At 40.9% G+C, this 12403-nt stretch overlaps 1 protein-coding gene across 3 annotated transcripts in view; it reads right to left on the reverse strand.

The window, feature by feature from the left end:
- The window catches only part of LOC109876727 (collagen alpha-1(XIX) chain), a 247488-nt gene that overhangs the window by 83161 nt on the left and 151924 nt on the right, over positions 1-12403 (reverse strand). For all 3 annotated transcript variants that reach the window (XM_031813088.1, XM_031813089.1, XM_031813087.1), the window contains 6 exons: positions 9187-9225; positions 8974-9021; positions 4161-4196; positions 3397-3441; positions 1809-1862; positions 871-924 (listed from right to left, as the gene is read on the reverse strand). In XM_031813088.1, coding sequence (XP_031668948.1) covers positions 871-924; positions 1809-1862; positions 3397-3441; positions 4161-4196; positions 8974-9021; positions 9187-9225 — 276 coding nt within the window. The remainder of the gene's footprint in view (positions 1-870; positions 925-1808; positions 1863-3396; positions 3442-4160; positions 4197-8973; positions 9022-9186; positions 9226-12403) is intronic.

Here is a 12403-nt window from a genome sequence, read left to right on the forward strand (position 1 = left end):
TAACCACTTGTGTCTGTCTGTAGCATGCAGCCTTGTCAGAGATGCCTAACCACTTGTGTCTGTCTATAGCATGCAGCCTTGTAAGAGATGCCTAACCACTTGTGTCTGTCTGTAGCATGCAGCCTTGTCAGAGATGCCTAACCACTTGTGTCTGTCTGTAGCATGCAGCCTTGTCAGAGATGCCTAACCACTTGTGTCTGTCTATAGCATGCAGCCTTGTCAGAGATGCCTAACCACTTGTGTCTGTCTGTAGCATGCAGCCTTGTCAGAGATGCCTAACCACTTGTGTCTGTCTGTAGCATGCAGCCTTGTCAGAGATGCCTAACCACTTGTGTCTGTCTGTAGCATGCAGCCTTGTCAGAGATGGGTGTGTGTGTATAGGCCACGATAGAGCTGAGCTCACCATGCACAGTCTACAGGACTATACCCCAGTATGACCACTTAATACAGGCTATACCCCAGTATAACCCCTTAATACAGGCTATACCCCAGTATAACCCCTTAATACAGACTATACCCCAGTATGACCACTTAATACAGACTATACCCAGTCTAACCCCTTAATACAGACTATACCCAGTCTAACCCCTTAATACAGACTATACCCCAGTATAACCACTTAACACAGGCTATACCCCAGTATAACCACTTAATACAGACTATACCCCAGTATAAACACTTAACACAGGCTATACCCCAGTATAACCCCTTAATACAGGCTATACCCCAGTATAACCCCTTAAAACAGGAAGGTAGTGGCTATCCAATCTGATAGTCGTGCATCATCCTCTACGGTGATGGTGAAACATCTGTCTAATGTCTGCCTGCAGGTCTGTTCTTAAAGGTGTAAGACTTGATTTGAAGCTCTACCTTGTTTCCTTTCAGACCGTCTCTACCAGGTGATCCCTGGTCCCCCGACAATCCCTAGAAACAGAGGACAGAACAGAGACACATCTGTCAACCAGGTCTTCACACACACACACACACACACACACACACACACACACACACACACACACACACACACACACACACACACACACACACACACACACACACACACACACACACACACACACATAGATGTGAACAGGTACACAAACACGCACAACTACTGCCCCCTCAACACACACACCCAACCTCCCATTACCATACAGACACATTTATCTCTCTCCTCCTCTCCGCATCAGCGGGCCCACCATGTTTCAACATCCTTTCCCTTTTCCAGGATGAAATGCCTCTCTTTCCCTCTCCTGCTTCTGAATAAAGACAGATACTCATTATAGGTACAGCAGGTGCAGCAACAGATTGGGGTCCATGCCTGCCTCTGCTCCCTCATAACGTAAAACGCTCCGATCTGCCTCTACCCACTAATTCATTCTCAAATTCAATTACTGATCGTCTGTGTAACAATTCAAGATTTTGCCCCGCCCCCCCCCCCCCCTTTGCCTTCATCAGCTCTCTTCTTCTCTCTCTTACTTTCTCTCCGTCTCGCCTCAGCGGTTTATCTATGTGTTTCCTTATTGTCCTTTGGTAGGTGTAGTTGGGGGAACAGTGGAACAGGGAGACATGAGAGAAGGAGGAAGATGAGATTGTTCTTTCAGGAGGGTTGGGGTCAATTCCATTTAAACTCAGGAACCATTTCAACTCAGGAACTAAATATATCTTCCATAATTGAAATAGAATTGACCACACCCCTGGTTCAAACAGTACTTAACACATGTCTTTGAAGTAACATGTCTTTGACCACACCCCTGGTTCAAACGGTACTTAACACATGTCTTTTAAGTAACATGTCTTTTACTCACCATCTCTCCTGCAATCCCTGGGAGTCCGATGAGTCCATTAGGACCTTCTTTACCCTGGAAAACAGTCAGAGAAGTGTTAGAGTCTAATATCCCTTCTTCTAGTAATCACAGCCTGGCCCATGGTGACCTGCCTGTCTGGCTAACTGCAGGCAGCCCTAGCAATCACTCTCTGATTGAGAGAGTTGTATTACTGAGCTGCCAACTGTACACCCCAGTAAAGTTGTTCTGGAGGCCTTTCTGGTCGCCAAAGGGGTTGGAAGTTGGATGCTAAGAAGAAGACATCTCGGAGGTGTTGGAACTGTGTAGACTGTAACTAGCTACTAGACACCAGAGGGATATACTACAAAGTAGGTTTAATTAGTTAAGCAGCTAACTTTGATAAATAACCAGAAATAACTGTTGATTTTCTGGTTCATTAAGAAAGCTAAACGTATATGTGTTTTTGGTTGTTCAGTCAAGCTTACCTTTCTTAAAAAAGAAGGTTATTTGGGGATATTTACTGGCTAACTCCTTGATCCTACTTTGCAGAATACCCTTCAGGACATCCTGCAGTTTTATGTTATTTTAAATGTATAGTCTGGGATTCCACAGTTGTGTCAAGCTCAAAAGGCATTTAGAAGTTATATCTGTCAAGAATCAAATGGGTAAATATCAAGAATTGATAAGACCAATGAACCAATTCCCAAATACCAGACTGTAGGGGACAAACTGTAGGGGAAGAATGCAGATTGCAGCAATCTTTTGGTGTTTGACCTGCTGTGAGAATTGCAGCAATCTGTCTGGTTTGGGAGCTTGACCATCCTCTTTAGGTAACAGAGGGCAGTAGAGGAAAACAGGAGCTATTCAAGTGTTCTATAGTAGTTACATTGAACGACCAACTTCCACTTACAGTCAACAGGTGGCCCAGCCTCAAATGTTTGATTAGTCGTACTGGTTGATAAGACTTTTATCAGGATTTTAATCCCCAAGGGCTAGTCTTCCAAGAGTCCATAGAGTTTAAGATAGTCATTTCTGTAGACCAATATAAATTGCTCAAACGTTTGACCTGAGGTAATTAAGCACTTGTCATGCCATATAGATAGTTCTAGTTCCTGGGGTGAGTTGCATTACCACTAGCTGCTCAGGGAACCTCAACTAGAGCCTAAACCAACTACAGGTGCACTAAAGGTGATCTAGGGTATCTGAGTACTTGGTACACAATGTAATACATTCTGTTTCCTGTGTCAATCCAAACTGTTTCATTCTACTGTACCAATAAGTACAATGGCAGAGGATCATACAGCTTGTGTTGTTGGGTGATAGAGACTCTTTGTTCTCTGGTGATAGAGACTCTTTGTTCTCTGGTGATAGAGACTGTTTGTTCTCTGGTGATAGAGACTGTTTGTTCTCTGGTGATAGAGACTCTTTGTTCTCTGGTGATAAAGACTCTTTGTTCTCTGGTGATAGAGACTCTTTGTTCTCTGGTGATAAAGACTCTTTGTTCTCTGGTGATAGAGACTCTTTGTTCTCTGGTGATAAAGACTCTTTGTTCTCTGGTGATAGAGACTGTGTTCTCTGGTGATAGTTTGATTGTCTATCGGGTGTTTACCTCTGGGCCGGGCTCTCCCTTTGGACCTGGTAGTCCTAAGCTTCCCTTTAAATCAGTAATGAAAAGAGGGAGAGGGGGGGAAGGGAAAGAAGAAAAAGAGAGAGAGAGAGAGAGACCATTTAAGGTTAGATTTGTTTTTCTCCATAATTACTCCAGGACATGTATTAATAAGTGAGACCCTGAGAAAATCTATTTAGTGTCTGGCTTCAAGAAAGAAAACCTACCAAACAGAGCAATTCAACCTGACTTTATAGAACTCCCAGTTTCTATTTAGTCTAGAAACACACTGTAATACATATCACTTTTTATTCCTCAAATATAATTTCTTTGTGTACTGGGCTCCTATTCAATTCCAGGCTGCTCATATACAGTATCATGTGTATATGTCTTATTGTTTATCATTGTGTACTTAACAATGATATACAATGTCAAAGGTTATACAGTACTCAGATCAGTGTAGATAACCAAACCTAATGTCAAAGGTCATATAGTACTCAGATCAGTGTAGATAACCAAACCTAATGTCAAAGGTTATACAGTACTCAGATCAGTGTAGATAACCAAACCTAATGTCAAAGGTTATACAGTACTCAGATCAGTGTAGATAACCAAACCTAATGTCAAAGGTTATACAGTACTCAGATCAGTGTCGATAACCAAACCTAATGTCAAAGGTCATATAGTACTCAGATCAGTGTAGATGAGGCCTTTAAAGTGTATGTAATGCTTGTCCTTCATCTGAATACTTAGACTGAACTGGTTACCTTGAAACCATGTGGTCCTTGGAGTCCTCTTTGTCCCTGAAGAAAAGGATCATATAAACCATTATCCTCATCCTGTAAATCCAATGTCTTTACACAAGAGACACACAATAGCACTGGTGTAAAGTACTTAAGAAAAACATCTTTAAAGTACTACTTAAGTACTTTTGGGGGGCATCTGTACTTTACTATTTATATTTTTGACAACTTTTACTTCACTATATTCCTAAAGAAAATTATTTACTTTTTACTTGATATATTTTCCATGTCACCCAAAAGTACAGGTTACATTTTGAATGCTTAGCAGGACAGGAAAATGGTCCAATTCAACACTTATCAAGAGAACATCCCTGGTCATCCCTACTGCCTCTGATCTGGCAGAATAATTCAACACAAATGGTTTGCTAATTATGTTTTAATGTTGGAGTGTGAGCCTGGCTAATTGTACATTTTAAAAAACATGAACATCGTGCTCTCTGGTTTGCTTATCATAAGGAATTTGAAATGATTTATACTTGGACTTTTACTTTTGATACTTAAGTATGTTTAAAACCAAATACTTCTAGATTTTTACTCAAGTAGTATTTTACTGGGTGACTTTTATTCTATTAAGGAATCTTTACTTTTACTCAAGAATGAAAATTGGGTCCTTGTTCCACCACTGCACAATAGTAATCAATAGTTGGCCCAACTCAGTCAGGTGACACACTTTTGAAAAGTTATTACACTGTTTCTGAATGTCATTCATTCTAAACCATGTAACTATTGTTGAAGTCTATGACATTCATTCTAAACCATGTAACTATTGTTGAAGTCTATGACATTCATTCTAAACCCTGTAACTATTGTTGAAGTCTATGACATTCATTCTAAACCATGTAACTATTGTGGAAGTCTATCACATTCATTCTAAACCCTGTAACTATTGTTGAAGTCTATGACATTCATTCTAAACCCTGTAACTATTGTTGAAGTCTATGACATTCATTCTAAACCCTGTAACTATTGTGGAAGTCTATGACATTCATTCTAAACCCTGTAACTATTGTTGAAGTCTATGACATTCATTCTAAACCCTGTAACTATTGTTGAAGTCTATGACATTCATTCTAAACCCTGTAACTATTGTTGAAGTCTATGACATTCATTCTAAACCCTGTAACTGTTGTTGAAGTCTATGACATTCATTCTAAACCCTGTAACTATTGTTGAAGTCTATGACATTCATTCTAAACCCTGTAACTATTGTTGAAGTCTATGACATTCATTCTAAACCATGTAACTATTGTTGAAGTCTATCACATTCATTCTAAACCCTGTAACTATTGTTGAAGTCTATGACATTCATTCTAAACCCTGTAACTATTGTTGAAGTCTATGACATTCATTCTAAACCCTGTAACTATTGTTGAAGTCTATGACATTCATTCTAAACCCTGTAACTATTGTTGAAGTCTATGACATTCATTCTAAACCCTGTAACTATTGTTGAAGTCTATGACATTCATTCTAAACCCTGTAACTATTGTTGAAGTCTATGACATTCATTCTAAACCCTGTAACTATTGTTGAAGTCTATGACATTCATTCTAAACCCTGTAACTATTGTTGAAGTCTATGACATTCATTCTAAACCCTGTAACTATTGTTGAAGTCTATGACATTCATTCTAAACCCTGTAACTATTGTTGAAGTCTATGACATTCATTCTAAACCCTGTAACTATTGTTGAAGTCTATGACATTCATTCTAAACCCTGTAACTATTGTTGAAGTCTATGACATTCATTCTAAACCCTGTAACTATTGTTGAAGTCTATGACATTCATTCTAAACCCTGTAACTATTGTTGAAGTCTATGACTTTCATTCTAAACCCTGTAACTATTGTGGAAGTCTATGACATTCATTCTAAACCATGTAACTATTGTGGAAGTCTATCACATTCATTCTCAACCCTGTAACTATTGTTGAAGTCTATGACATTCATTCTAAACCCTGTAACTATTGTTGAAGTCTATGACATTCATTCTAAACCCTGTAACTATTGTGGAAGTCTATCACATTCATTCTAAACCCTGTAACTATTGTTGAAGTCTATGACATTCATTCTAAACCCTGTAACTATTGTTGAAGTCTATGACATTCATTCTAAACCCTGTAACTATTGTTGAAGTCTATGACATTCATTCTAAACCCTGTAACTATTGTGGAAGTCTATCACATTCATTCTAAACCCTGTAACTATTGTTGAAGTCTATGACATTCATTCTAAACCCTGTAACTATTGTTGAAGTCTATGACATTCATTCTAAACCCTGTAACTATTGTTGAAGTCTATGACATTCATTCTAAACCCTGTAACTGTTGTTGAAGTCTATGACATTCATTCTAAACCCTGTAACTATTGTTGAAGTCTATGACATTCATTCTAAACCCTGTAACTATTGTTGAAGTCTATGACATTCATTCTAAACCCTGTAACTATTGTTGAAGTCTATGACATTCATTCTAAACCCTGTAACTGTTGTTGAAGTCTATGACATTCATTCTAAACCCTGTAACTATTGTTGAAGTCTATGACATTCATTCTAAACCATGTAACTATTGTTGAAGTCTATGACATTCATTCTAAACCATGTAACTATTGTTGAAGTCTATGACATTCATTCTAAACCCTGTAACTATTGTTGAAGTCTATGACATTCATTCTAAACCCTGTAACTATTGTTGAAGTCTATGACATTCATTCTAAACCCTGTAACTATTGTTGAAGTCTATGACATTCATTCTAAACCCTGTAACTATTGTTGAAGTCTATGACATTCATTCTAAACCCTGTAACTATTGTTGAAGTCTATGACATTCATTCTAAACCCTGTAACTATTGTTGAAGTCTATGACATTCATTCTAAACCCTGTAACTATTGTTGAAGTCTATGACATTCATTCTAAACCCTGTAACTATTGTTGAAGTCTATGACATTCATTCTAAACCCTGTAACTATTGTTGAAGTCTATGACATTCATTCTAAACCCTGTAACTATTGTTGAAGTCTATGACATTCATTCTAAACCCTGTAACTATTGTTGAAGTCTATGACATTCATTCTAAACCCTGTAACTATTGTTGAAGTCTATGACATTCATTCTAAACCCTGTAACTATTGTTGAAGTCTATGACATTCATTCTAAACCCTGTAACTATTGTTGAAGTCTATGACATTCATTCTAAACCCTGAAACTATTGTTTTGATGTGCGGCGATAAAGATTGACCTCCTTTGAACTTTGTATCCTTTTTTAAATATTTGATTATTAGATTCTTTGCCAACAGCTGTTTCATATATGTTTTGCATGTATCCTAAATGGCAGCCTATTCCCTACATAGTGCACACAAAACCATAGTGTCCTCAATAGTCATCATTAAGCTAAGGACCCTGGGACTAAACACCTCCCTCGGCAACTGGATCCTGGACTTCCTGACGGGCCACCCACAGGTGGTAACGGTAGGCAACAACACATCTGCCACACTGGGCCCCTCAGGGGTGCGTGCTTAGTCCCTGCCATCCAGGCCCAAAAAATGGTCAAAGACTCCAGTCACCGAAGTCTAGGACCAAAAGGCTCCTTAACAGTTTCTACCCCCAAGCCATAAGACTGCTGAGCTTTTAATCTAATGCCCCCCCAGACTATTTACATTGCCCCCCAGACTATTTACACTGCCCCCCCAGACTATTTACACTGCCCCCCCAGACTATTTACATTGCCCCCCCAGACTATTTACACTGCCCCCCCAGACTATTTACATTGCCCCCCCAGACTGTTTACATTTCCCCCCCAGACTATTTACATTGCCCCCCCAGACTATTTACACTGCCCCCCCAGACTATTTACATTGCCCCCCCAGACTATTTACATTGCCCCCCCAGACTATTTACACTGCCCCCCCAGACTATTTACACTGCCCCCCCAGACTATTTACATTTCCCCCCCAGACTATTTACACTGCCCCCCCAGACTATTTACACTGCCCCCCCAGACTATTTACACTGCCCCCCCAGACTATTTACACTGCCCCCCCAGACTATTTACACTGCCCCCCCAGACTATTTACATTTCCCCCCCAGACTATTTACATTGCCCCCCCAGACTATTTACACTGCCCCCCAGACTATTTACATTGCCCCCCCAGACTATTTACATTGCCCCCCCAGACTGTTTACATTGCCCCCCCAGACTATTTACATTGCCCCCCCAGACTATTTACATTGCCCCCCCAGACTATTTACATTGCCCCCCCAGACTATTTACATTGCCCCCCCAGACTGTTTACATTGCCCCCCCAGACTATTTACATAGCCCCCCCAGACTATTTACATTGCCCCCACTGTATTTCGCCTCGTTATTGTTATGTCATTTTCTTGTTACTTTTTTCCCATTATTTTTTCACTTTAGTTTATTTGGTAAATATTTTCTTAACTCTTCTTGCACTGCACTGTTGGTTTAAAGGCTTGATAGTAAAAGCATTTCACGGTAAGGCCTGTTGTATTCGGCGCATGAGACAAATAATATTTGATTTGATTTGACACAGAGTCAAACTGTTTCTTGGTGCCGTGAACATCAATATATTAGTCTTCCTCTGATCTGGACCCATACTCACGAAGCATCTCAGAGTAGGTGTGCTGATCTAGGATCAGTTTAGCGGATGAATAATGAAATGGATTAAATGGACAAGGGGGGAGCGGTTTTCTTTTACACTTGTTAATTATAGGCAAATCGTATGAACACTGTGAGCAGGTTGGTACATATCCTATCCTTACTGGATCACCCATTTCTCCTTTCTGGCCCTTCTCTCCTGATTCAGCCTCCTAAAATAAAATAGAAATAAGGTCATTATGAAATGCGGAACATTTGATATAAAATAACTTTCATCAAGGTAACACAAAAGATTGAGTTAGCAGTCAGAGCACGACTGCCGTTATAACTGAACAGAACAGAAGGCAAAGACAACTATGTAGGATGTTTCTACTTACAGAGCCAGACAGATGTCTCAGTCCATGAGCTGTCATTTCCTGGATGGAAAGGACAGACAAGATAGAAGATAGAAAATGAGCTGTCTTCTTCATTGTCACTTATTCGGTAGGTAAGACGTACCACCTAACCTCCCTTATTGAATGCACTCGGCTCGGCACTCGGCTCGGCACTCGGCTCGGCACTCGGCTCGGCACTCGGCACGGCACTCGGCTCGGCACTCGGCACGGCACTCGGCTCGGCACTCGGCACGGCACTCGGCTCGGCACTCGGCACGGCACTCGGCACGGCACTCGGGGTTGTCAAAGTCAAACTAAAGAAGCCTTTTAAGGGAGAAATGGAGGGAAGGGGTGTTTTCGGTGAAACTAAAGACAAGTGCCTGTCTGTCACTAGACCCTCTTCCACTAGACTAGCCCCTCTGCCTGTACGCCCCAAATGGCACCTATTCTCTATTAAAGTGGGGGTAAATAGTACCATAAGGCTCTGGTCAAAAGTAGTGCACGATGTAGGGAATAGGTTGCCATTTGGGATGTATTTTGAGAGTCAGTCCCGGAATCGACCAATTATTGTTGTGGGGATACAAAGCCCCCCTGTGGAGCAGTCCTCCAGCGAGGGTATGGATCGTTAAAGGTCAAGGGTGTATCCAAAATGGCTTCCTCTTCCCTTTATAGTGCCCATTGGGCTCTGGTCAAAAGTAGTGCACTATATAGGGAATAGGTTGCCATCTGGGACGCATTCCCACAGTAACGGAAAGTCGACTTTTCAAGCTGTAAAATGATGTCCTGAGCTTTCCAGTGATTTTGTACCACAATTGTAGCCTGGAAACCTGCAATTATGTGAACATGTGTTTTTGGTAGCTTCAAGTTCAACATCTGACATGCTGACCACACCGCTCGCGTTGCCAAATAAATGTACACATACATGTTATTCAACCATCGCACCCACACTGCTCACGTGCGCCAACGAGCGTCTGCGTTGCCAGGCGCTAAAATAGAAGTTGCTTCTATTTGTGGCGCAGAACGCGCTGCAAGTCCTGCCTCTCCCATCGCCACATTGGTTAATAGAAGCAGATACCCATGTGCCATCTCCTCATGTGGGTGATTGAAAGACAAACTGAGGTCGGTCGTCGTTATGGTAATAGATTTAGATGCCAATCGCCATATAAAGTCCAAAAAAGAAAAAGCCTGGAAGGAGGTGAGGTGACTAGAAACGATTCGGTTGACTGTTTTATGTGTGGATTAATTTTCGGAGTAGAGGACCTTGTGCATTTCAGGTAAAATAACAACTCAACATTGTTATAAATGTTTAATGCTTTTTGACCCCAAATTAATAGAATTGGTTCAGAGTTTGTTTTGATATTTCAACCTGCGTGTCGTGATAGTGTTTGGTGTTGGGGGACAAAATCAATTTGTGCACGATGGCGGTTTGGGTACGGTGTTAGTCTGCCTCCAAAAGCTAGCAAAAAATAATAATAATTCTATTGAACAAGTATGTCAATTTATTCCAACCCTGTTCCTTGTCTTCCTGTTCTTCTGTGTCTGTCTGGTCGAGCCGGGTTATTTTAGTGGTAATACATTTTGTTTTGGCTTTCATTTCAACATCTCAGACTGCCATAAATATCTATTTACAAGTTTGTCAATTTGTTCTAATCTTTTAGCCTTCTGCTCTTGTTCATAGCTTAGCCTATTATTCTGTGTCTGTCTGGTCAAGGGCTATCAGTGGGTCATGGAGGGCCATGCAGTAAAACGATGTCCTGATCTTTCCTGTGATGTTGTATAACAAGTTCAGTGTGGAAATCAGCCTTTCAGTGCTTCAAGTTCCAAATATCAGTCTGCCTCCTAAAGCAATTTGTTCTAATCTTGTCTCTTATATCTGTAGCCTTCAGTCAGAGTCTGGTCAAGGGCCACGTGTGGGCTGTCTGTGGGTCATGGGGGGGTCACACATGCCTATAACCCCGCCTGGTGGTTCCTCCTCTGCACTAATGAACAGGAAGGAGGGTAATGGTCTGAGCCCTGGTTTCTGCAGAGTCATGGAATTAAACGCTTTACTGCAGAAATGATCCCACTGTGTCTCAAATGGCACCCTATTCCCTATATAGTGCACTACAATTGACCAAAGCCCTATGGTACCCTATTCCCTATATAGTGCATTCTCTCGATACAGCCTGGAATCGAACCAGGGACTTTGGTGACCCCTCGCACACTGAGATGCAGTGCCTTAGACTGCTGTGCCACTCGGGAGCCCCCTATTTAATTGAGATTGGAGCTAAATAATCAAACAGACCCATTTATGAATTGATAAATGACTTTTCTGAATGTCTGAATTGTAAATGAACTTACTCCAAAGCCACTAATGTAGACCAGAGAGGATTGGATAGATGGATGGAAGCAATGTGGTGACATCTCCCACCTAGCCAATCAGAAATGAAGCTATTAATTAAGCCATTACAATAAAGAGTATAGCTACTTGTCCAATCCTCTCAGATCTAGTGTGTCTATCAGGAGTGGTGGCTAGGGGGGGATTTGGCATTCGACAATTGGCATAGTTGATTTGGCATTTAGAAACCGTTTGGAAGCCACATGATTAATTGATTGACTGAATGTATTTGATAATTATAAGTAGAAGGCTGCCCCAGCCGGAGACATCAGCACATGATAACATACTGGACTTTGGGTGTTCCAACCAAACCTCAGAAAACTGTAGGCCTAAAATAGCAACATCATTTTAAATCATTTTGCTCCCTTATCGCTTCAATCTTAAAAATCAATTTCAAAATGTAATCCAGTCCAGTTAATTGAGTCCGATTAAGTGGTTCTGATAGAACTTCTTACACAACTAATTGCAAGGCAAGAAAAGGCTTTATAGCCATTAAGGGGGACTCATTACCTGCCACTGTTCAATTGTAAATGCAATGTTTAAGAACAAGTGGACCTGACTCCAGTTGAGATAAGGGATTCATATTAAATGGCACCCTATTGCCTATTTAGTGCACCTCTTTAGACCAGGGTCCATAGGGAACCATTTGGGACACATTCAGTGAAAGACATCAGTAGTCGGAGCATGCATGTTACAAAAGTAGTCACTATGTAGGGAATGGGGTGCCATTTGGGAGGCAGACAGAGTGATATAAAGTAGTAGTAGGAGAAGGAGTTCATTAGTGTAGAGGGAATATTTGTTCAGCGTGCGGTGATGTGACGTTGGCTCGGTGCCACTTGGATC

Source organism: Oncorhynchus kisutch, unplaced genomic scaffold (assembly GCF_002021735.2).
Source record: "Oncorhynchus kisutch isolate 150728-3 unplaced genomic scaffold, Okis_V2 Okis04b-Okis11a_hom, whole genome shotgun sequence".
In the NCBI taxonomy this organism is placed as follows: Eukaryota; Metazoa; Chordata; class Actinopteri; order Salmoniformes; family Salmonidae; genus Oncorhynchus; species Oncorhynchus kisutch.